Source organism: Acomys minous (assembly GCF_964271855.1).
Source record: "Acomys minous genome assembly, chromosome: 6".
NCBI classification, from domain to species: domain Eukaryota; kingdom Metazoa; phylum Chordata; class Mammalia; order Rodentia; family Muridae; genus Acomys; species Acomys minous.
The window spans coordinates 10,365,775-10,393,105 of NC_140487.1; the positions used below are offsets into that span (position 1 = coordinate 10,365,775).

General features: G+C 39.8%; 1 protein-coding gene across 13 annotated transcripts in view; it reads right to left on the reverse strand.

Annotated features, from left to right (window-relative positions):
• The window catches only part of ST7 (suppression of tumorigenicity 7), a 233,115-nt gene that overhangs the window by 44,185 nt on the left and 161,599 nt on the right, over positions 1-27,331 (reverse strand). For all 13 annotated transcript variants that reach the window (XR_014780003.1, XR_014780004.1, XM_084785753.1 and 10 more), the window contains one exon: positions 11,254-11,368. Coding sequence is in view for 11 of the 13 variants with exons in the window: in XM_084785753.1 (XP_084641879.1) it covers positions 11,254-11,368 (115 nt within the window). In the remaining 2 variants the exon portion in view is untranslated. The remainder of the gene's footprint in view (positions 1-11,253; positions 11,369-27,331) is intronic.

The following is a 27,331-nucleotide window of genomic DNA, read 5'->3' on the forward strand; positions in this document are numbered from 1 at the left end:
AGTGCTTTCACCATAGCAATCCAGCTTATTAGTCATCTTCCTGATTCAAGCTGTCATCCACAGCTTCACTGCATCCATGTATTTCATAAGCACACCTTTCTCTCCTCATCATTATTTCCATCAAAATGACTACAAACAGTTATTGAGGGCTGATAAGGAGAAGGCTTTGGTATTATCTAATCCTTAGAGTAACAATATATATTAGATGTTGTTTAAAAAGTGGAATGTAGAAATATGCCAATATCACAGCTAAAAAAATACAAATCATCTGACATGACTGTTAACTGTACCATCTTGTCTCTAAGATGACTGTAGAAATATTGGCAGATGGGTATAGGGTGCAGGCCTATAGTCCTTGCACGCTGGAGGCTGAGGCAGAAGGATTGTGAGCCCAGGTCCTCTTGGCTACACAGAAAAGTCTTGTCAAAAAAAAGTTAACAAGTGACAATGGCAGTACTGAGAAGGAAATCTGGGACTATGTATGCTTCTAGTGATCATCATAATTTGCAACTGGCTGCATTGATGCATATATACAATATTGTTCCAGATTGGCTAAAATAATAGTATTTAAAACATTAACAAATGCTTTGTTTCAAGATATAACTATGTCTATGGCATCCCTCCAATTCAGAAACATGAAAGAAATTGGCCACTTACACTAATAAGATAAACATTTAAAAATTATTGTATACACTATAAATAGTTTCACAGCCACTTTCTCATCTGTGTTTATTTGCTACAAATATCTCTAGTATACACATCCTGGAATTTTAGTCATCTCTATCTCTGCTAAATGCTCATAAAACACATAATTATGATTTTTTAGAATTTTGCTGAGATTTATTTATTTGCTAAATTCTTTGAAAAGGAACAAAAATTATTAAAGGACACAGATAACCAAATGAGTAGTTGTGGCTTTTTACTAACATTAATACAACACTCCCTGTTCTAAACAGTACTGCCATGAAATAGAGCCAAAGAATTAGACAACAGTTTAGGACTGTTATGGTCAATCTGCCCAAGTAATTTTCTTTTAACTTTGAAAACAACAACAACAATGTAGGCCAAAACAGGCAGAGTGACACACAACTGTAATCTCAGTAGTGTGGGAAGTTGAAGACAAGCCTGAACTATATATAGTTAAGACTCAACTAAGAGAGATAAATAGAGGGAAGAGAAGAGAAGGCAGAAAGACAGGCCAGCGGACTGGCTAATCAAATTCTTGAGAGTTACCAACAAATTATTGACAAAATCAATCTTTTAGGCCACATCTCTGTCACTATCCAAAACTACCAGTTGTGATATTTGCTTTTATTTTTCCTCTCATGTTATCTTGTACTTTATTTACTGTTTTGCATAGACCATAATGTCACAGAAGAGGGAGGGAGGGTGGGAATGGGAAGATACAAGCCAGGAGATAACAATAGGGATGTAATGTGAGTAAATTATAATAAATAAAAAAAATTAAGAAAGAAAAAAGATTAGAGAAGTAACTGCTTAAAAGGGGAGGCAAAAGTGATTGTCTTAAAGACATCTTTTCGAGGATCCTCTGTTAAAACATTTATTCTTATTTGACCTAAGGCTCTATCTAGCATGCTACCTAAAATACCCAAAGGTTTATTAGGGTAACATCATCTCTCAGTTTAGTTCTATCACATCAAACATATAAACTCCTTTCCTTTCTGTCATATCCATAAAGTAAAACTGTTTTCTTCAAAAAAAAAACAAACAACAAAAACAACAACAACAAAAAACAGACTTTTTCTCCCCTCAGATCTGCACTATCCTAAGCACTAGCTTACTGGAAACGCCTGATTTGTAGGTATTTAGTTATTTGTCACTTGATATGTTCATTTTGTTTCTTTTTCTGTGCCTCTCTGTAGGTGTATGTGCATTCACCTATGGACACCCACAGGGGCCAAAAGGAAGGCATTGTGGGTACTGTTTTATCAGTGCACACCTGATTGCTTTGATATGACGCCTCTCACTAGCCTAAAGGCCAGTGGCCACCACATCTCGCTGACTCCCCCGTCTGGCTCTCCAGAGCAGGGCAGCCATGCTGACCTCTTCGCAGGCTTCAACAGTCTGTATTTCCTTTGCACTTCCACTGGGAGTAACTATAATTTCATCATTCAGAGTCACCCATACTTTTAAAATATTTTCCTGCAAAAGAAATTGTTTCATGTACTCTACCCTAAATCCATCAACATCAGGTCAGTTATGTTCAATGAATCTCCATTTGCGAGTGAAAATTTATCTTTCCTCTGAACTAAAGAAAAGACATGTGGCTTTGGGTTTTTGCTATTATTTGTTTAAATTCAAGGAACATTTCTCTCCCTTATGCTCCTTTCTTGAACTTATGATACAGTTTCTTCCTTTAAGAATTGACCATTTGATTAAGCAGAATATCATTCTTGTGTTTTGGGTACTTTAGCAGTAACTAGAGTGCCAGCAAGACACGAGTCTATGCAATGGTTTGATTAGCAAAGAGAACTCACAGAACTACCTATACATTCACTTCATTGTCATAAGTTCTGGCGTTGGGGTGTCTTACCAGTTCTCTGCCTCCCATCACCACCCATGTGCTTGCCCTCATGTTGTCATATAGGCCAGCAAAAGTAGATGGGTGTTGATGGACTGTGTCGCCAGGCAGCCTCCCTGTGTCTTAAGCACATTCCCTAGATGAGAATCTGAGATTGCAAGTGTCTTTATAAGCCTCAGCTTCCCAGAGTTAGGAGATTAGCAGAGAGCAAATGTGGCAGTATTTTACAAGAGGAAGATTTGCATACCAAGAAAACAGAAGAGTGTCTACACTAGGCCTGCCACTTCGCACAGACTTCAACTGATGTTTACAAAGTCCTCCAAATGGCCCTGGGGATCACATAGTGCTCAACTGTAGTGTTCGGAAGTCACTTCTTTTCAGATTATTTCACTCTCAGGCCTAAATTGCCTTAGTGTTCATTTACTGTCTTAGTTTGGATTTTATTGCATGAAGAGATACCATGACCATGGCAACTCTTACAAAGGAAAACATTCAACTAGGGCTGGCTTACAGTTTCAGAGGTTTAGTCCATTATCATCATGGCAGAACATGGCAATATGCAGGCAGACATGGTGCTGGAGAAGGAGCTGAGAGCTCTATATCTTGATCCACAGGCAGCGAAGGAGACTGCATGCCATAAGGGGTGTAGCTTGAGCATGGGAAACCTCAAAGTTCACCCTCACATGACATACTTCCTACACCAACAAGGCCATACCTCCTAATGTCACTGCTCGCATGGGCCAAGCATTCAAACACACAAATCTCTGGGCCGTGTACCTACGCAAACCACCACACTTCCCAACCACCTCAAGTCAAACGAGGGCAAAGTGTAACCCATTTCTACCCTCTGCACACAAGGGCAGATGGAAACTTTCCTGTGTGGTTGCCTCTAGATCGCTCACAGGCCTTTAGAACAAAGTCCCAGCCAGACTCAAGGCCTTTGAGATCTGTCCTCTATGCATTTCACCCCATGTATCTTCTGTCACTTGCTGTGCAACTTGTCCATCCCTCTGCAATGTGGAAAATGGGGAAATTCTCACACAAGTCATGCTGGTCATGCCCCCAGCTTCCATATGTTCTGTTTTGCACAAACACATTCACTGTCCACATCAGCTCAGACCCTCCTCTAAAAAGGGTCTCCTCGCTTCTCCTTGCTAGGAGAAATAGCCCTTCAGCTTAGGTTAAAAGATACTACCTTAGTCCTTATCCTTTCCAGTGCCTGGTTCTTCCCTTATTTACTTCAACTGGTGCTCTGTGAAAAGTAAATGCTGTGTATCGTGAGCTCTTTGTAACCACAACACCAAGCAAAGTCTGAAATGTACCTGGTTGTCAGTGAATAAAATTTAAGTTAATGTATCTATATCTCAAATTTCTCGATCTTAGCCTCATCCGATATTACAACATCCACATCTAATTTATCTCCTGAAAGACAAAAGTAACCAGGGTTGATGGGAATTTTAAGAGGGGGCCATGAATGAGTTATTTCTCAAGATGTGTGCCTTGCAACAATATTTGCTTCTAGAGTTCCAATAGGAGATACGACAACTTGTTAGTGTTCTCATCCAGATGCCTGATTGAAACAGCAGTGTGAAGAAGATGGGCAAGGTGGAGGAAGCAGTGAGATGACATAAGGATGAAGAGAAGAAGAATCTTCGTCTTGCAATGAGGAAGGCAAAGCACGTCTCTTCTGGCTCCTCCTAGAGCCTGCCCTGGAACACTGCTGAGGAAGGTCATCTTGGGGAGACGACTTGAATTTTCCAAAGTTATAAAGGGCCCATGAGAACAAAAATTCAATGCAATAATCTTGAAAAGGAATTTATGGAACGAAACTTCAGATAAGATAAAACAGTTTAAGAGGCCAATCACTTTGATCTCATTTTCTTTTGTTCATCTAGCAATGATAATGATCAAGATGTGGTTTAATGGACCATTACTGTTCTTATGCCTGAGACAGGTCAGTTGGGGGTGAAGCCTCATATCTGTGGTTCTAAAAAGCTTTGAAGGGTAGCATCCAGCAGATAAATAAGCCCCAAACTACCTCACAAATGACACTACCCCATAATGGCATCTCCATTTCTGATTCATTCACTAACAACAGATGTTCTAAATAACTACTCCATTATACAGGAGCACCCTCCCCCCCCCCAAAAAAAAAAAAACAGGAAACAGCTTGTTCTCAGAGACATTCTTTGTCTACACAGCTTATGGTATACTTAAAATATACACCAAGTTCTGATCCACCTTCATCAAATATGTCATGTATTTGGGGGGGCTCACACACATTCATATGCATTATATAAAATTTTCAATACTAAGCATAAACAAAATTTCACAGAATAGATCACATTAAGCCCTGAGTCCAGATGTACCTAAAAGTATCTTCTATATAATGTTTTAATAGATCCTTGATGAAACTATTTGAAAAAGTTATCCTAATTACTCTCTGCAATCCAGAACCAACTAAAGGTTGAACATCTGTGCTTGCTCCAAAGTCCAAAACTTTAAGCACAATTCAAATAGCTTTAGATTTTTAGAAATTTTCAGATTAGGAACACTCAATTATGCAAAAATGATAAACTTCAAAATAAACATCTCCAAATGTAAAACACATCCAGCTCCAAGCATTTCAGATATGGTATTCTGTGTCCCTCTTCTTCTGTTGGCAACATTGACATCGCCTCTGCCAGACACACTTGAAGTTTACACTAACTCAACAAAGGTAGTGCTCACAGACTCTCCTGGAGCCGTGAACCAAACAAACAGAAACAAAAGATGAAGGAACAAGAGCAGTTGCCTCTTTCATAACCTTTTATGGACTGTAAAGTGCTATTACTGTTACATTATGCTTTCACCCACTCAGGAGTACACAAAAAAATGTCCTACTCTTATGCCTATTCAGGATTTGATGAAAACAACAGCAATGTAGAAATCTATCTTTAAATCCTCGCTGTTAGTTCCAGGCAGTGTGAGGTCTTTTTGCTCCACCTTCTAGAAAGCTAATCCAAGGTCCCCTTTCAACCAAACAGGAAAATTCACCAAAGAAATAAAAAGGATTGATATACAAAAACCTCAAAAAAAAATATGCCGTCTGGGATTTCAGTGATTCAATCGGGAAATTCTACATGGCCTTAGTAATTCTGGGCAGGGGGACGAGCAAAGAACATGCGCTCAGCTACACCCAGAAAAATTCATCTTCTGCTGCAAAGCCAAACACCAGATGTGATTTGCAACTTTTGGACTCGGTTACCCCAGAAGTTCTGTCAAAAGGCCCTTCTGTGGCTGGTGCTTTGGAGCCAAGCACGGCAGTTTCAGTGATGGTGATGGCTGGCTGGGGAGGAATGTTACCTTGGTAAATTATGATAACTGGGCAATAAGAATTACCAAAGCCAACATAAATTCAGGGGTTTGTGAGTGTGCCAACTATGTGCGTTACAGATGTATGTACTCACGAACAGTCTTCTCCATCATCAGAGACAGAAGTTCCTCATGCATGCAGTCCTTGTTGAAATGACATCCATTATCAGAACTCATGCTTGCTATGTGCACTGGCCATCATCTGACAGCCGATCATTTGGGATCTCAAAGGCCTAGGCTTCTTGGCAGACCTGCCTCTGGTGTCCAGATCAGGAGGGCACCTAGTCCAAAGCTTGGCAGGTCTATCACTCACAGTGATTCATGCTTACAAACCTGAAGCCACAGCTCACGGTATCAGTGGTGATGATCATTTCCTTGTTTGAAGAACTAACTAGTTTAGTTGGCCCATCTTTTATACTAAAATTATATTTAATCACATGCCTAATATACTTGACTTTTTCCATAGCAGCTAGTCCAGGGAGTGGAGGTTTAGCATCACTAAATGGGACTGACAACCCTTCAAACCTTCATTTGCTAAAGGAACCTAACTTTGTGGTAAATGTTTAAGAAGTTGCATGTGCCTGTGGTGTTAAAACTTGTGTTCACTGTTTGGCTAAAATACACCATTTTTAAGGTCTGAATGATCTGATTATGATGAATATGGATCTTACTCACTGGTCCTTCTGACACCTCGAATACTTCTTATTCCTGGCTTCTTCTAAGGAAGAAAGAAAACAGACTGGCCACAAAGGCAGGGTGTCCAGTGACCATTTCACACAATCTGTGATGATACATAATATGATCTTACAGGGGGGCGCTTGGGCAGTCCCCCAAGAAGTGAGAAGTGGAAACAGAAAGTTTGCACCCTCACAGACCAAGCAGCTGCGCTGTACCTCCCCACATGGCAGACTGCAACTGTGAGCCAAAATAAATGCTTTCTCCCATCAACTGTCTCTGTCAAATGAATCCAGAGGAACACGTTGTCTTTGTATTAGAAGCAAACCCCATAATACTTCTGTTTACAGCTTCCCAAAGTGTTAAGAATTATTTTCAGGTGAACCTAAGCAATTCTGTTTTTATAATCAAATATCTGTACATAAGTTATATTATTTCTATAATTAATTACCATAATAAGACATACACTGGCTTTGTGGGTGAACAGGACTGGCTCTTTGTATTTCAGCTGACAGTTTATATATAGTTTTCTATTTATATAAGATTGATCAAGGCTAAAAACAACCGAGGAGCAGCAAACTGGGCTCTGTAGAACAGGTAATAGTTTCTCAACCCCTACTTTGTGCCCCAGAGCTCTCAATACTAAGAATGAATTACATTTCTCTAACCCTCACAGCCAATCACCTGCCATGTTATCTTAAGCAAGTTATTTCCACATAAGGAATGGAGGCTTAGAAGGCTAAGTACTCCACCCATGATGCTTTTTGGATCCCAAGGATCATTAACTAAAAACAGCAGATATAAATACCACTAAGTATACTGTTTGTTCAGCATAGGCACATTCATTGGTGCTGTGAGAGTCTTCTAAAATTGAAATGCACAGGCTATAATGAGTAAGATACATGGATTCTTTTCCACTCTACTATCTTAAGCTTTGAGACTAAAGTTTTCAACCTAGGCAGCCTAAAAACTTCCTTGAAGGGTGATTCAAAGATTGCGTGAGTTTTCACAGTGCTTCTACAAGAAGTTTCTGATTACATCATAATAGTGAAAATATTCCATGCATAACAAACACATGGCTGGAAAAATATGATAAATCTCAAATGAATGCTATACATCAAATCATTTTTGACAAAAGTAAACAGGTGCATAGAAGGTAGAAAGCCATACTTTGAAGACAACATCAGAAAGCCAAGCAAATTTAGATAGAACTCTTCCCTGACAAACGGTTAAAGGCAATTTAGGATCACTGAAACTCGGCACCGCTGTCCCAGCCCACATATTTCATGCCTTTGTACAAGAAGCAGAGTCCATCAATGTAGCAAGACTCACATTTATGGAAAACACATGACTAGAGCTAACCCCACATGAATTTGAATCTCAGCTCTGCAAGTCGTCTAGGAATGTGTGATGATGCAAGTTACATGCATTGACAACACCTCAGTTTGTACATCTGTTGAAATGGAGTAGCCCCCTCCTTGAGGGTTACTGTGAGGGTAGCTAACGTATATAACATGTAACGGTGAAGAGGACAGGCCTGGAGCGGACAACCATGGCTTTCATCACTGACTTTTTCTTTCTTATAAGCTCAAATCATTTTAAGCAATGATTGCCCATGGCTGATCTCTTTTGTATCTACATGGCTTTACTTTGACAGTTTGGGGATAACTGTGAACAACATACTTCTCAGGCATCGCACAATCCAAAATGAAGCTATCAGCAATACCTGCCAAATACTCAGTCATATGTGAAAGCTTAGACAATGTCTGACACCAGCATCTTCTAAGAACTTGCTTTGTTAGCTGTTGCTCCTGTTGTTGCTTTAGTCATTGTGTGAAAGGTGTTGTGGTGGTCAATAAACTGAATACTGAAATGGGTGAAACCCCCTCAGAAAGGACAGGGCAGCATTTCAGACAAACATGTAGTGTAACAAAGTGTGAGATGATTCTCAGTGACAAAATCAAAATCAGAGTGCAATGACAAGAGGTGACCAACTGATCTGTAATCCTAGGAAAGGAGTTTTCACAGGATCCACTGGGAGAAGAATTTGTTAATATCAAGGATTTTCAACCTCAAAAATTTCAAAGCCAAATTTCTCCTTCTTTTTATAATAGTAACGAAGAATGAGGCAAGGGGAAATACATTTTGTTTTCCTCTTCGTTCCAAAGCATGTTATGTTTCAGGGTGTTTTTTTTTTTTCTCTCCATTCTTGCCATTTTTCTAAATCGTTTCTACAAAGATCAGAAAAGCATCGCTGATCCCTTCATGTCACTTCCCAGAAGACGACTTATAAAACCGAGCCACTTACCGAACATTAAAGGCCTGCTGTACCCATAAACCATCCCAGAAACAGCCACCCAACCACAGCATTCCAACTAGGAGAGATAACATAATCCTGTTGTTTTGGGTGTGACTCTGTGAGAGGGATGGAGGGCTACAATTCAAAATGCTGTCTCTAGCAACTTAGATAAGAATGATTGAACTTGAACCAGGGCAAAACACAGGGTGCCTCCTAAGCTGTGTACTCCAAGAGCTCCAAGACACTCACTTCCTTGTACAGGGCCAGATAAAGGGCTAGCAGATCAGTCAAGACCCTTTGGGTCTTCAAGAACAGCATCAGGGATGAAATGGAAAGAACCAAGCCCTTGGAGGCAATAAAGAATAGGAGACATGTTTTGCCAGTCTTAAGGGGCTGCAGCTCACCCTCAAGAAAAGTAACTTCGGCAGGCAGCTCATTATATTTCTACTGTAAGTGATACAAGCATGAGCAAGTCAGCACCAAGACTCAGCTTAGAGTTCAGTGGGGGTTAGGTCATCTGCATTCTATCGACAACTGCTGGACTCAAAGCCTCTAATGAGGCAGCTCAGCAACACCGTGTCCTGCCACCAGTGAGACTCATTTTCCATGAATAATGAACAAGAACATCATTTCTGTTGCCAGGTACACAACATAAACAAAGCTCAACACGGGCCTTGATAGGGTGAGCTTGGCCATTTGAAATAAAGGAATTTTTCAAAGTGTAAGCCAAGTTTTAGTGGAGGGTGGGACGGGCTGTTGTAACAAGTAATACGAACATATGTTATCAGAATTTAATAAATACGCTTTTGATTGTTGAGGAATGGAGGCTATGCAATGGGATACATCGAGACAATGAATAAATCCAAGTGAGTTCATTTCTTTACTTGGCAATCAGTTTTATAGCACAAGGCTGATGATTTCTGTAATAAACTGAGATCCTCATGAAAGGAGTCTTGAGACTTGAGATCTCAAAGGCATTTCTGGTTAAATCCTTATTTCTTAAAGCTCATCAAGCTAAGTGCAGATCAGCACTGATGACGAGAACATGAACCCTGTGTTGGGCATTGCCAGGTAACTCATGGCATGAGACTGATGCCTTTGCTATAAAAGACACTCACTATATGAACATCGTGCCCACAGTGATGTAGACCTTACATCTCCAAGCTTCAACTGAAGAGTGAGATTCTAGAGAATAAACAGAGAATAAAAATGAGCCAAACATTCTTCAGTGTGTTTACTGTAAAGTGCTCCCCAGACACTTTAAACTCAGCTCCATCCTAAGCAGTGTGCATCTTGTTCCACAGTGTGTGCTTCTCTAAACAGGCAAACTGAAGCCATCACTGGTTGAAGGCTTCTAGTTTCCATCAATCTGAGCAAGACTTTGAGGAACATGTACACAAAAGCTCAGTTTCCTTGATGGCAGGGGACAACAGCGCCGTTCTCCCTTAGGAAGAATTCTTGTGTCAAAAATAAAATCCAAATGATATCGTTTGTTCTCTATGTTTGAAGAATTGCAAGAATCTGTGATCGGAATAATTCTTAAGTGGACCAATAAAGCTTACTAAAGAAAGAATATTTTACAATGCAAAAAGATTATTATGTAGTATAAGTAACCATGCCATAATGTCAAATCTATAAGCAAACGCATTCTATGGAGAGAATTACTGAAATAAGTCAGAAGAATGTGGAGTTTTATAGAGCCTAAGCATGGTAAGAAATTATGTATATAATTTTGTACTATTAAGCAAATACTAAATTCACAGATATCACTGTAAATAGACCAGTGTTTAATTCTCTAGACTGTAGCAGTTCATTTCCCTAACTCATTAGCAACAGGTAAAGTAGAATAAGTTTATGAGGAAGCAACCACAATGGTGAAGGGCTTTGAAGACATCATGTAAAGAAATGGGGTGTCGGTTATTAAAGAAGACCTACAGCAAGGGAACAATTTGCTCTTTAAACAGTTACTGCACTGTCATATGTGCCAAGGCACTTAGTTCTACATTGCTCTAGAATATTGACAAGGCCACCAGACAGTGATCACAGTGAACCTGCAAGGTATCATGGGAAGACCTCTCGATGCTGCCTGACCTCACATGTGCTGTGAGATTGATCAGGAGGGAATCAAGCAGAGAGCACACAGCTGCCTGGCTGTGCAAGAGTTTGTGCTAAGTTCTGGTAAGAGTGGAGCACAAGCTACATAATGGGTCTGCCCCGGTAAGCTCTCAATTGAAGGCGCTAGAGAATAGCCATCATAACACCATAGGTGACAATTCTTAGAGTAGTATCAAAGCCCTGCTTGAAATTGTCTTTCCTATCTCATCACTGGATTATGTCAAGGAGAATGGAGTTCTTAAATGCATAAAAATACCCAAAAACTTACCATCATACTTTGCTAAGACTGCCTGGACATCAGCATAAGCTTGGAGTTCCAGAAGGGCTTCTAGAAGGTTCTCATGGATATTGAACATGCTTAAGAGGGGGAACTCCTTCATTAACTAGGAAAGAAGAGAGCAAGGGAATAATTAATAATATGTCTTATACTTTCACATTTATATTTATGGAATAAACCGTGTAGTAAGATGATTCTTATAGTCAAGTATTTTAAGAAATAGTTCTTGAGGCTCAGGAAATGGCTCAGTCAGAAAAGTGCTTCACATATGCTCATAAGGACCTGAGTGCAATCTCCAGAAACCTTACTAAGAACAAAAATAAACAAATAAAACCCTCCAGTATGTGCCTGTAATCTCATGCTCTGCTGGAGAGCTCAAGGCAAATGAGTCCTTGGGGCAGCTAGTTTAGCTGAATCAGTGAGCTTGACATTCAGTGAAAACCCTTATCTCAAAAAAAGCAGCAGGGAGGAGAAAAAGAAAGGGAGAAAGGAAGAAAGGAGGTAGGAAGGAAGAGAGAGACAGAGAACCAGAAACCAAGACAGATGCTAGACATTGTCCTCTGGCCTCCACATGCACATGTGCACACACACAAAAGGGAATATTTATTTTTATAGTATAACTGATACAGAATTATCACATATTTGCATGATATAAATATATAGGGCTGAGAAGATGGCTGTGCTGGTAAAGCACTTACCACATAAGTACGAGGACCTCAGTTTGAGTCCTAGCACCCATGTTAAAAAGAAATGTTGGTACAGGGACCTGCTTCTGTAGTTTCCAGACTGTGGAGGCAGAGATAGAAGCATCCTGGAGCTTGCTGCTAGCCAGCCTAGCCCAGCCTTCAAACCTCAGCTTCCATTGAGAGATGCTAGGTAAAAAACAATGTGTGTTAATATATGCAGCTGTCCTGTTATGTCAGCACAACATGGTGCAAGACTAAGTCAGACAAAACTCCAGCCTGGAGGCACAAGGTGGGCATGAACTCCTCACGCCCAGGGGCAAGCTAGAAGATGAACATGCAAAAGATCAAGAAAAAAAATCTGTTTAGGATAAGTCCGTCTTGAGGGGCTAACAAAGTGGAGACTGGATGGATAGAGGCCACAGTTGCCAAGGTTGTTGCATTTCAGAGAACAGTGGACAGTTAGGCACATCATCAAGTTACTCTGTAGTCGGGTTGAATCTGGCAGACTGGATGAAGTTCTCTGAATAGGCAAAGAGCAAGAGCTGTGCTTATAACAGGAAAATAGATTAAAGGAACATGCATTACTTTCCAACTAGGTACAGAGGACAGGCCCAAAGAGATTAAAACAAAATAGTGCTCAACTTCAATGAAGAAGTAAGAAGAAAGAAGGGCAAAGCAAGAATTTCCTAGTAACTGCTCTCTTACAGAAGGGTTAAATGGCATCTTGAAGGGGAGAGGACCAGGCTATAAAGTAAATTCATGGTGATCTTTTTCAGTGGTTCTTAACCTGTTAGTCATATATGACCTAAAACCTTTGGGGCTTAAATGACCCTTTTAACAGGAGTCACATGTCAGATATCCTGCATAGCAGATATTTACATTATTATTTATAACAGTAGCAAAATTGTAGTTATGAAATAGTAACAAAAGTAATATTATGGCTGAGTTGCCACAACATGAAGAACTGCATTTAATGATCACAGCATTAGGAAGGTTGTAAACAAATGATCTACTCAATCTTCTATGTGGACAACTACTTTCAGTTATAATATGATGTGCTTTAAGATGTTAATAAATCTTTTTTTTTTTTTTGGTCAATATCCACGGTAGAAACAATGTTGGGATAAATAATAATGAAGTATAGGTGTGTTGGCTAGTTTTACGACAATTTGACACAAGCTAGAGTCATTGGAGAGTAGAAAGTCTCAACTGGGGTCATCCCTAGGCCGTTCTATAAGAAAGCAGGCTGAGGGCGCCATGGTGAACAGTAAGCCGCAGCCCTCCGCGGCCTCGCACCAGCCCTTCCCTCCAAGTTCCATCTCTGCTTCATTTCTTGCCCTGGCTTCCTTCAGTGATCAACTATGATGTGGAAGTATAAGCCAAGTGAGCCTTTTCCTCCGACTTGCCTTAGGTCACAGGGCTTCATCGTAGCAATAGTGACCCTAAGACAACAGGCTAATTTACAACTGAACAGGAAACCAGCAGACACATGGGGTTGACTGTCCACTTCCTTTGATAAGAACATTTTCAATATTCTTTTGTTTTTTTTTTAAGCCAGGACTCATTTAGCACATCTTTTAATTTTTTTTTTTTTTGTAAACCTAATAGAACATCATTATACTGCTAAAAACACCTATCAAAACCATGCTGTGTCCAAAAAGACCAAATGTCTGAACTCCCTGAAAAAGGCCTGCAATATTTTCATTGCTATAAAGGAAGCCAACAAGACAACCTCACACACTGTGGATGTTCTGTAACTAATAAAAGTATTTCTTGTTCTGGTTCACTTTGATTCTGGCTGACATCATCCTTTGATTTTTTTTTTCATTTTTTTCTAATTAAAGTTTGTTAGAACTTAAGTTCTCTGTCATAAAGCAGCTGGAAACACATTAAAGCCATTTTTTGAACTGTAACATTTAAACATTTATCACTTTTGACCAATTTTTCAAGTAATAATCAAATTTCAAGGACACAAGTCATATTATGTAATTTTAAAATGTAATTCCAAATATTAGTTGATAAAGCTTAAATGCTGATTTGTAATAAAAGCCTAAGGACACATGTGTACACCTGATCCCCAAAACTACTTTAGTGTAGCCGGGCATGGTGGTGCACACCATAATCCCAGTATTTGGAGAGGCAGAGGCAGGCGGATCTCTGTGAGTTCGAGGCCAGCCTGGCCTACAAAGTGAGTCCAGGACAGCCAGAGCTACAGAGAGAAACCCTGTCGCAAAGGAAAAAAGAAAAAGAAAAGAGAAACCTACTTCAGTGTGTAGGGCCCCAGTGCTGTCATCTCCATGTGAGGAGCTCCCACAGCAAACACCTGTTCTGCCCTCTGACCTAAGAGATCAGATCAATTTATAAACTATATTTCTGGCAGTTTTACCTTGTGTCCATAAAATATGACACCTAATACTCAGATGAGAGTTTCCCTCTCCTAGACCAACCTTTCAATGCTTTTCCTTATCCTTAGTATCTCCTGTATTGGAGCACAGTACTATCTCCCATTAATATCTGGTCCCTACCACTACTGACACCTTAGAAATCCCTGGTGGCTTTAATATTTAAAATGTATAGATAACATTCAAGTTGCCACAAAACTGTTAGGAAAATAAGTACATTAAGAATAAGTATAATCACCAGTGGTAAACTGAATAATAAGTACAATTTTTTTATCTTGATGTCATAATTTTACTTATACCCTCATTTATACCCTCATACTTTGAGCTAAAGTGTACCATGAGAAACCTTATTTTTACCTCAGTATCAGCTCTTTCCAACTCAACCTCTGCAACCCTGCTGGAAAGTTTGTTTTAACATACATTAAGATCATCTTTCATGACCCTATATGACTAGACTTTTCCTGTAGACCACTGACATGCTTATCTGTATTTCTAAAAAACTAGTCAGATGTGAATATAAGTTTACAAAGAAGCTGTTTACCATATCACATTATTTGTTACAGTAAAGAAAAATGCAATCACCTTAAATGTGATCCATTACAGAACAGTAATATATACTGTGTGTCACTGCCTTTTGTCTATTATGTAGAGTTTTAGAAGTTAAGTTCCCCTAGGAGGTAAAATCCTATTGGAGGAACCAGCATACACTATGATCACAGGACATAGAGAAATCAAATTGATACTGACATTTTCTCCCTGCTGACTAATTTTCATAGAACTTGAGGGTGCTATGTAGGCTACTGGGGTAAGAAGTGGGAAGTCATTGACAATCTTACCAGCTGTGAATCCTGTGAACTACAATAAAACCCAATTTGGCAAACTGTGCCCATGGGTGTACTGGTGGTACGAATGTTCCGAGTGTATCAGATTTAAGGGGTGTTCCACAGGGGGAAACACGTGCATGCTACTTACTATAAATATGGCCAAGCACTCACAGCTGGGAAGCTCCAAGATGCCCAGGGTGAACCTACTATCATTACTCTGCCAAAGAGAAAAATATCAAACTGCTGTCTAAATTTGTATTTCTATACCCACAGCTCTCAACCTGCATCAGAGCAGTGTCCTTGTGTGGTAGATGGTAGTTTACCTCAGACATCTAGAACTGGTCAAAGTTCAGAAGTGGGTATCAGTGGAGTGCTCAGTCACAAACGATACATCTATAACACACACACACACACACACACACACACACACACACACACACAATTAGTTAAAATTAATTGTAAGAAAAAGTACTGGCTTCTTATTAAGTTCACACAGGCCCATGTTCTACCCGGAGGTCTTTCAGTTGCTTTCATCCACTTATACCTTTGTCTCCTAGCCCCCTTCCTTGAGCATTCTTCGGTCCTAGCCACTCTGACCAACTCCTAAAACTGCAGGACCCCGTCTCTCTCATCCACCCGCTGCCAGAGTCTTTGTTACAACAGCCTGCTGTTCCAGCCTCCCTGCGAGCAGTAACACCACCTTGTTGCTGCATGCTGACTGACCCAACATGGATGCACAGTACTTTTCTATGAGTAGACTGCTTTTAAAATCTGTTCCTTTGTGAAGAGGCATAGAATTTCATCATGTCCCAGGTCTGTGTCAGGCCTTTGGGTTACACAGCCCATAACATGTTCTGTTGTTTATGATCTCCCATTATCTACATGCTAGAAGAGCTACAACTAGACGCTGGAAGTCTTGACTCGATGTTCTGAAGACTTCTTACAGTAAGAGCTGCTCAGTCATGCAATAGATGATGTAGAGGCCTCTATCCCTGGGGCCAGTTTTCGGAGAAGCCAATCACAGGACTAGTCACTACTGGACCTCTAAAATTCTACAGCTGCAGGAAGGAATTACCAGACCCTAAACCTAACTTAAAGGTGCTGTCTCAGTTCCATGACCGATCCCATTAGGCTTTCTGGTTTGGTGCAAGGTTAAACCCTGGCCTTGTCAGACAGAACTAGTATACACCATTCCTAGAATTCCTTCTACAGTTGCTAGTCACTGTGTTTTTGCTCAAACTGTTTTCACCACCTGGAATACCTTGCCTCTTCATTTACAAGGCAGCCTGTCAAAGTCACCCCACACTCTGAAGCCCAGATCAAATGCCACCTCCTAAAGCCACGGCATCACAGAGAGCGAGAGGCAAAGGAGCCCACAGAGATCCTCAGACACCCTCCTCACTTTTCAGAGGAGCTCCCTCCCACCGCCACTCCACTGCGACACAATGAAGGCTGCAAATTCAAGTGACTCAGCCAAGGTTAATGCTGGGACTATGATTCAAACCCAGTCATCAGTACTGAGTCCAAATTTCAACACATCACAGCTCCAGTCTCAAGACTGCCAAGTCTGGAGACCTGCCTGACTTAGCTTCTGAAACAATGCTTATATTTCTCCTCTGAACCGTGTGTACATGGGTTTAAAGGAACAGCCGTACCACAGAGGGAAAAACCATTATTTTGGAGTTGTTTCTGAGTGAAATCCAGCCCCCCTGCCACTCACAGCCTGCTGCGTTTTATACAGTTAGCCCCCTGAGCCGTGTTTGTCTTCTGTCTTGGGTCTCGATTCACTTGGCATCTTCTCCAGTTCTCTGCCATCCCCCTAACTCACTAGCCCCTCACACCCTGTTTTCTACTACCTCTATCACCTTCTGCAGTCATTTTACTTATGGGGATTCCTAACAGACAATTTAAAAAGAAGAACAAAAGGATTAAATAGTGATAACAGAGAATAGTATAACAGTAGGAGAAGCCAGGAAGCTGCCATTGGAGGTGTTTCAAGACATATGGTCTCTACGGCAACTACTCAATACTTACAACCTGAAAACAGCTGTGGGCAATATGTAAATGAGTAAGAAATCCTGTGTTCTCATAAAACTTTATTTAGAGAAGCAGGTAACAGGCTGTGTTGTGGACCACAGGCTTTCATTTGCCAACCCACGGTTAATCAGAAGAAAATTTAAAACCCAAAAGGTTTTTCTAAAAAGTATTTCTCAATGATATCATACTTTCAAAGGCCAACAACTCTCACCCACAGCTGACTTAGCAGACTGCCTTCCCTACACCCTACCACTTCCTCTTCTGGCTCAGGTCCCAGAGGCCACTCACCTCACCTCAGAGGAGTCACCACCAGCTGAGGTGCATACTACAGGAGAGGGAGCCGTGCTGAGATAAGGACTGCACAGATGCAATGAGGCCTACTCACATGACAAAATGCTGCTCAGCAGACAGAAGGAATGAGCTGGGACCTAAGGTCTTAATGGGAACAAAAATCAAGCAGTTTTGAGTAAATAAGTAGCATGGGAAAATGTGCTCTAAAATACAAAATCATGAAAATAAGCTTAAAATTCACTCAATTCCAGGTAGTGTACACATGTTGTTTATATATTATTCTGTATTGTAAATTTCTCCACGATGTTCAATATTTTTCATACATAACTTATCAAAATCTGAAGGGCTAATTTCCATTAGGTTTATTTTGTTTTCTTATATTCTAATTGACTTTCTGTTATTATTTTTAAATCATTTTTTTTATTTTTTAAGATTTTAATATACTTACACTATTTCCCCTTTCCTTTCCTTATGCCAAAGCTTTCCATTTGCTCTTCTTGCTCTCTTCCAAACGTACAGCCTCTTTTTTCATTAACTTGTTATATGCATATATGTATATACATATATATTTCTAAATACAACCTATTCAGTCTGTATAATATTACTTGTATGAGTGTTTTCAGGGCCGGCCATTTGTTATTGGATACCTAACTGGCATGTCTTCAGGGGTGGAGGTTATCTATTTCTTTCACTCCCAGCACTCCTTAGTTGTCTGTAGTTCTTTGTAGAGAGCTCAGGCCTCATGGTCCCCGACCCTAACCCAGCCAGTTAAGAGTGGTGGTTCACACCTTTAGTCCCTTGCACTTAAAGAGGCAGAGGCAGTTAGATCTTTGTGAATCCAAGGCCAGCCTGGTCTACACAGTGAAATACTGTCTTAAAAAAAAGTTGTATCTGAATAAATACTTAGAAACTTCCCTCCTGAAATAATTTGATCCTATAGAGTGTGATACATTGTACAATGACATCTTTACAATGACATCAAATAAGTGCTAAGCTCATACGACCACCACCTATAATCCTAAGTCTTCAGTTTTGACCTACTCTGAGGAAGTAAGTTTACTGACAGATCTTCTATGAGGAAGTACACAAATTATTAACTCATCCTGAAAGGGATTTGGGAGGCAAGCTTACTGTAGGATAAGTCCCTTCCCTATTTGACTCTTGGGGGTGAAGTTGGGGTTAGGCTTGGATAAGACTGGTTAATTAATTCCTTTGTGGGTGTGTTGTAAAAGTTCTATCTTTTCCAGACACACACACACACACCCCTATTCATTCCTCATAGCCCACTGTTTTCCAAATAAAAGGATTCATCCATCGTGGAGAGAAGGCATATTATAGAAATCAAAGGTATGGCCATCAGGCATCAGATAAAAATATGAGTTTGAATTCAGAAGCAGTGAAGCTTCTAGGGTGAGTTATCTTTTCACCAAGAAGAGAGGAGGCAGCGCCTAGGTTCACAGGGTATACACATCATCCCAGCACACACTCCCAGACAAGCATGAGGCCCTCATTCTTATATAATGTTGACATGGCTATATTGAATTTCTCATGTGCTATTTGTTTAGCTCTGGTATAACTGGTTTCCTTTTGAGCTTGGTTGTAGAATATAGCATACTCTATCTCTATTTACCTATTTATTTAGAAATAGAGTACAAAAACCGGCTTGGTGACATAATTTGCCTATTAAAAAAAAGACCACAGCTCCCATATCAAGCTTGAATGAAAGCATATGATAAATGCTGAGGCCTGTTTTCTATAAGCCAAGTCATTCTAAATAAATCCTTGAATTTACTATCTAGCACAGTTCTGTTTATTTATTTCCCTCTGTCTTCTCCTCGCTGCTAATTGCTTTTTCCTGGCAGCAAGAAATTTATATGTCCTGCTTTGCCTAAATATTACAGTTTCTGTAGAATGAAAACACTAACTTTCCTATGAGTCCTCCAATACCTATGAGGAAGAACATGGGATGGGCCATGGATAGAGTTTCAGTTCCAATTTTACATCATCTGGCTATTGTCAGTTTAAGTTTATTTCAATGGAAGAATCTGAAACACTTCTGAAGTTAACATTTATGAGCTCAAATGGACGAAGGAGGAGAGTTAATTCACTGGATTTGAAATGCTCTGTGGACATAATTTAGAACTACAGTCTGTATGCTTTTTCTCAGCTGACTTACAGAATGAAAACAACAGTTTAAACTTTTCAAGTTTGATTTGCATCTATTTAAACACTTTATTAGTTTAGCTATCCATGTATTGTTTCTCAAGTGGGAAAACTTACATATTTTAAGGCAAAGGTAATTAACATAGAGCCTCAGCCAGAGTCCTGCTGAGGTCAGCCTAAGCTTAGCCTAATTAAGGTTTAAACAATTTGGCCTGTATTACATTTAAAAAGCAGACATTATTTTGTCAGTGTTGCATGTTTGACATTTTTAATCAGTTTCAAGTACAGGCATAAATAGAAAATAAAAAAGACACTTTACATTGCATGACTGCTATTTTGTCATTTATTTTTACTGACACTATGGGCCATGAGAGGAAAGAATGAATTACTTATTAGAGTCCTCAGAGGCACAGGAGCATTCCATTTACACAGATACTATAAAATGCAACCTCCAGAGGCTCAAACATACACTAATAAGAATATGACATTTTTACAACTAATTAAAAGGCAACTATTGAACCGCACCTACTGAAAAGTCACATGGTCAAGTCTGGTTAAAGAACTGGACCCCTTACTGGAGTTGTGCATATCCATATGGAGAACCAGTTGCAGGCATGACCATGGTCTGACAATAAAATTGGCATCTCACGAACTCCAAGGGCTAAAGGGCTACATGATTATTGATGCTTCCTGTCAAATGCACTGTTCTTTCCATAGAAGGAACATTTTCTTAAATATTTCAGTATCTATATAAGCCGTGTGTTCATACAGCCCTAACAAAAATGTTTTCGGAATAGAATTTCCCTCTTGTGTTTGCTCCTTGTGTAGAACTACCACCACCCAGATTCTCCAATGAGGATTTTTTTTCATTTACTGTAAGACATTTAAGAACTCTCCTTCCCAAATCCAAAGTTCTGACAGCACCACTGTTCCATCCCAGCGATGGACTCCACAGTCTTAGGAGCCTCTAGGATTGATACCTTTCTCTAATTTCCAGGTAATTCTTGGAGATGAATTTTTCTGTATCATCTGAACAACTTAAATCTTGTGTGGCATCATCCTAAGATAAGAAATAAGCCTGGAATATTCAATGCACACTCTGACTGGAAGTAGGCCCAAGGGAAAGAGGACCTCGTGCATCCTTCCTTCTGGAATGGCATGGCACTGGCCTTCTGTTCCAAGAATGGTCCCAATGAGCAGCTAAACATACTAACCAGAAATGTCTGTTGGAAAGAGCTTTTCATGCCAAAACCACAATCACTGCTTTTGGCAGACAGTCTTCCACATTCATATGGGCAACAGTAAATAGCATGACTCGGGAGATTAACTTATTTGGTTACCTGGGGCTGAGTTAACAAATACTCTGGCAGGCAATTCACGAGGTATATGGAAAGTAACTACAACGGAAGGTTCTTTTAGGACAACAGGCATACAGAGCTACACTCCAAGCTATTATATTCATCTACATGCTGCTCTGCAATCTCCTTGCCCTCTAGAACTCTCTTTCCTCCCCTTATCTTTCCACGGAAACTCCCTGTGACCTATGCCCATCCATGCTTATATATTCCCAATCATATGCATAGATACTAAGTACATTAGTTAACAACTGGTAGACTAGTTAACCACTGGTCTGAGTTTACTGTTTCATCTGCAGCTAATTTCTCCCACAACTGTGGGAGAAAGTAGAGCTGGCTTCTAGTTCTCCACAGTGCACTCAAGGTGATTTCTACTTAGCTGTTGGATGGTGGTACCTGCTCCTTGGAAGCTCATGCCATAATTACCCTAGCACCTGTTGTTACCTTTTCTAATAATTAGGGTTTCTGTTGCTGTAATTAAACACCTTGATCAAAAGCAACTTGGAAAGTAAATGGTTTATTTCAGCTTACATGTTTGAATCAAAATCCATCATGAAGATAAAACAGGGCAGGAACTCAAAGCAAGAAGCTAGAGGCAGGAACTGAAGCTAAAGCTATGGAGGAATGTAGCTTACTGGCTTGCTCCCCACTGCATACTCAGCTATCTTTCTCACAGAACCCAGGACCAGCTGCCCAGGAGTGACACTGCCCCAAGTGAGCTGTGCCCTTGACATCACTAATCAAGAAATGCACTACAGCCTTGCTACAGGCAAGTCTTACAGAGGCATTTCAATGGAGAGGCCCCTCTTCCCAAATGACTCCAGCTTGTTTCAAGCTGATTTAAACTAACCAGGACACCCTCCGTTGATATGTTTTATACTAGCTAACAAACCCTCAACACTGAAGAGTTTGGTTTCTCAGTGCATAGTCTACTTTTGACCTCACCTTATCCTTTATACAGATATCATGAAAGCCTGAGGACCTGGGGTAGTATCCTGGGCAGAGTCCAAACAAGATGCAAGTCTGGTATAAAGAGCAACCTAATGTGGTTAACATTCTAACCAGTGAGAAAAATATAGTTTTACTTTGGAAGAATATGCAGCCATACTAAGAATTTGAGTTGGCTGCTTCTTCTTTTCTTCTTCTTTCTTCTTCTTCCTCTTCTTCTTCCTCTTCTTCTTCTTCTTCTTCTTTTGTTTGTTTGTTTGTTTTTCAACCACTCACAGCTTCTAGGTAGAACAATGACTAATTCTGATAAAAGTGTGAAAACTAGTTTGGGTTACATCACAAGGGAACAAATGGCAGGCATTTGTAAGCTTAATAGTTGATCAAGAATGTAAATGTAGAATTTAATAAATTCTGGACACTAGAAGAATAAAATAAAAATTCCAAATGTTAGACATACAGAAAACATTTTTCCGGGAAGGAATAACAGAGAAGAGTACGACAGACAAAGAACGATGAAAGTAAGTGAAAACAATGAGTAATTATTCTGTTGCTTTCCACAGAAAAATAATTAAAAATCAGTAAGGAGAAATGCGATAAATGTACAAAACCTTCATTTTGGAGTGAAATAGTACTCAACAAAGTTTACCGAGCTACATGACTCTTTGAAGTGAGAGGAAGCTTGATAACATCAAGGTAAACCAGACCAACAGCTGGGACATCTGACTGCAAGAGGTAAACTGAGCGAACACACAAGTGACAGCGGTAAGACATAAGTGGTACAGACACATCAACACACGTGTCACTATGCTACACAGTTTTAAAGATGGAGTAGTGGGGCTCCTCAGGAACTGGTCATGCAGCAGCACCCAGGCACCATAGGAACAAGTGGAGCATCTCGCCAGCGGCACTTACAAGGCCTCTAGAAATTCAAATGCTTCCTTCTATTTAGTAGGTTCTTTGGTTCAAAAAAATCCAGAGTTATTCCAGGCTACAAAATGTCATGCCATTAGTTAAGGTAAAATTTTACAGGTGATTTCTCACTGTAACTATTCAAGACAGAATTCTTAACCTCCTCTTGGCTGTGTTTCTACACTGTGGCTGACAGGACTGCTTTTCTAAAGGCAAGAGCCTTAGATCATCCTGGCTTCCATTTTCCTATACTGCACATTTGGTTAATTAACAAGTTCTCTTGGTTATGCCTTTCAAATGCACAGACTAATAATTTTACACTCTCCTCTGCTACCATGACAACCTAAACTGCCCTGACTGCTTTTCCCTCCACACACAGTTCTATAAAAATTAAGACTTATCATGTCACACCTCTGCTCAAATCCTTGCAAGGCTTTCCAATTCACTTATAGTAAAAGTGGAATTTACCATCATCTGCATGCCTATATGACCTCCAAGGCCCTCTTTTTCTGCCCTGCACCTACTCTGACCTGTTCACCCAGGACTCCTTTGCTGTTACTAGTACCTTCCAGGGACTCTCCTGTCTTGGGGCTCTTTTGCCTATGTCACTAGATTAATAGTCACTTCTTTTGGGCAAATGTCACTTTCTCCATCATGCATGCCTCTGACTTCTCTGAACTCACTGTTCTCTGCCCCTGGGCTTCTTCAACCAAGTCTGTCCTGTGTAGCCTTTTCCCCCGGCCTTCCTTGTTCTAAAGCACCATGAAAGGGCACCTATGTTTGTTCGTTTTTTGGCTCCTTGCTGCTAGAGTATAGTCTGGGTGAGGATAAGGCCTTGGACTTGTTTACTGATTATAGAGACTGCAAAGAACAGAAACTGACATGGAGGGATAGTCCACATATTTTGTTAAATGAATAAATATATGAAAGATGAATGGCTTAGGGCAAAGTTGGTATAGAAAGACCAAAATCACACTGCAGAATGAAAGAGAAAGAGAAGGTGGAGAATGTGAAAAAAAAGGCCAGACCAGAGCCAGTGAACAAAACCAGGACAGAATTCAAAAAGAAGGAACTAGATGTACAAGAAGCAACTCTAACTACAACTGAGAGACAGAAGCAAAGTTCCCTTCCTCCTCCTGCTCCACTCTCCCGCTTGTGGCCTACACTCGTAGGCTTTCAGTGGTGCTAAAATGGTTGCTATGAGTCTAACTTATATGAGAAGTGAGTTTTCCAGGCCACACGGAAAGAGGATGAAGTCAGTCCCGATGTGACTTGATGAGCTGGGGTAGGTGGGTAGGGGGGATCTGCTTTTCTGAGGAGGGGGCAAGGGGGAGGGTAAAGGGAGAACAGAACTGGAGGGAGAGAAGGGCGAGCATTATGACCAGGATGTAAAGTGAATAAAGAAATTAATTAATAAGAAAAACAATGCAAGACAAAAAAGAGAGAGAAATGAGTTTTCATGTATATACCATTTACTTTCAGGACTCACTATTTGTATCTATAGTAAAGACAGAATCTAGAAATCGGCTAGCAATCACCATAGCAACAGTTAATTAACATACTTCAATGTTTGCCTTTAACTCAAAGTACTTCTGTGTATGCTTAAAGATTTGAAAATAAATTGTTCATGCGGATCTTGGCTGCCTGCAGATAATAAAAGCATTCTTCCCACTTGCTATCCTCATACTTGAAGTATCTCCTTTAACTATCCAACTATCCACCATACCAACCTCTAAATCACGTTATCAGCCACATCAAGTTGTCCATAACAATCTTACGGAAAGAAACCAAAAAATACTGTATACATGGAAATTGCATGACTTGTGGAGTAAAACATCAAAAAAGGAAGGAAAAGAGCTATCAAAGTTAAGAATGAACAAATGAGGTAAAAAGCAAATAGAAATTGAACCTCAAAAATAATAATTTAGCATTCCTCCTAAAAAGATCTTTGCATTTTTATAATAAGAACAGAAATCCTCTTGTATAGGGGCTGAGAAAGAGATAGCTCGGTCAGTAAAGTGAATGTCCTTCCAGTCTAAGGATCTGAGTTCAATCCCCTTAACTCACATGAAAAAAAGAAAAAAGAAAAGTCAATGTGTGTAGCTGTAATCCCAGTACTGAGGAGGTGATGCCAGGTGCATCCCTGGGCTTACTGGCTAGCTTAACTGGCAAGTTAAAAACGTGCCTCAAAAGGTGGCTGGTACCTGAAAAACAACACTGGAGCTTGTTCTGTAGCCTCCATGCATATGTACATGTTCATGTGCGTGCACACACACAAAATTCTGATAAAAATATATTTCATAGTTTGTATAGGGCACATTAGCTCTCTTTTATAAATCATTGATTTTATGAATCATTCATTTTGTTATTTGGTAAATAGCAAAATTAAAATCAGCAGTGATTAATGCTTGACAAGTTTTAACTAATCCCAGAGGTGTATATTTTCTTTCCTTCTTTGATGGTGTGGTGCACTGTGTGTGCGTGGGTGTGTACATATGTGGTGGAGGCTGGACGTCAACATCAGCTGTCTCGATCACCGCCCGCTTTACTTCTTTTATTCTTCTACCTTTTATTTTACTGAAAATAGGTAATTCCTTAGGCAAAGTACATTCTCCATTATAGAAATTGTCTGTTCAAGGCAAGTGCAAGGGGACCACTGTCACAGTCAACTGACAAGAGAAAATAGTTCTTTCTTAGCATGCATTATCTTCTTCAAATCAATGAAATTCTGGAGACCTAAATGGCATTTCACAGTCAGGACCAAGGTCCACCTTATGTTTTTGAGATAGAGTCTCTCACTGACCCCAAAGCTCACAAATTGACTAGACAGAATGGCCCAGCAAGCCTCTGCAATGCACCTGTCCTTGACTCATTAGAATTAAAACTACAGGTGTGCACCACTGTGCCTGGCTTTTATGTGTGTGACAGAGGTTAGAATTCAGGTCATCACACTTGTGTGGCAGGCACTTTACCAACTGAGCCATCTCTCCAACCCTGTGTTTTCTAAAGCATGCTTTAGCAATTGTAATTCTATTTTATTATCATAATAAAATAGTGTTATTATAATAATTAAGTGTTATAGGAAATGTTTAAAGGATAGTATAATTTTATTGCTACCAACTTCCTATTTCCTGGTTATTTTCTTATGCTTGTACAAATGGAACTCATGACATCCTTAAATAATCCTCTCCTTAGCAGTTCTTCATGATTGAGCTATTTTATAGTGATATATCTTTTCCTTTTTTGGTCTCACATTTTCAGTGAGACTATGGTGGTATTCCCAGGGTCCACACATTGAGACTACAAACTAAATAGAGGCTCAGACAAGAGACTTTGGCTGTCTTCTTCTACTCAGCTAGACACTAAAGAGATTTGAACAAATATTAAAGAAATGACACTCTTTTCAATGATTGTTTTGCTTAAATATACAGTTCTTTTTCCATAAAAGTATTTATTAATATATATTTATAATTCTATTTTAAAATGAATAATCTTTTTAAAAATCCTGTCTTAATTTTCAAAATGGTAAATATGAATAATTAAACCTATACATAGAAAACCTTTGTGGTTTGAAATAATTTTAAAGGGGCTCCCAGAGTATGAAGTTTGAGAGCTATTGATTTATGTTAGCATCTATTTACAACAGAAAAAATGAATCATATTATACATAATGTTTATAATTTTCCTTGTCCCATAATAACAAAGCTTAAAATGATGGTAAGAATGAAAAGATGAGTTATTATTACTCATAATGTCCTACACTAAATATTCTGGATTAATTTGTTCATTTCATACTTGTAAATTCACCATGAGTGTACCCTGGGTACTTCTGATGCAGGCAATCTGAGGGCTATACTCTTTGGAGTACTTACTATATATGACCTTGAACAAGCACCTTTCCTAGAACACAGTGAACAGTACAGGATTGTTGGTCAATAGATGGTATTTAAGTCCCTGAGACAGAATGTTGTCACCCAGGATTGGCTAGGTGGGAAGAGGAAACCTTTGGATGTTAGGAACACTGGGGAAAGAGTGTCTTGGGTTAGACATATAATAACCTCTTCTACTCACAAGCTGAAGGCCTAGACCTCAACACAATATTCATAGATGAGGATACTGGGGAAATGGATGAATCATGAGGGCTCTGGTGTAGCCAATGGATTCATATATGCATGAATCAATTTATAATTGAATGATCTATTGAGAGAGGGTGGAAGCTGTGGGAGGTAGAGCAGACTAGAGGAGGGACACCCCTCATGACATGCTTTTGAGGTTCTAGCTTGTCCCTGGCGTTCACCCATCTACCTCTTCTTCCTCACTGCCAAAGCACAGAATACACCCTTCTGCCACAAGGAACTGCCTTAACCACACCGAAAGACAACAGAGCCAGCTGACCAGGAATTAAAACCTTTAAAGCTATGAGTCAGCATCAGTTCTCCTCCTTTATGCTATCT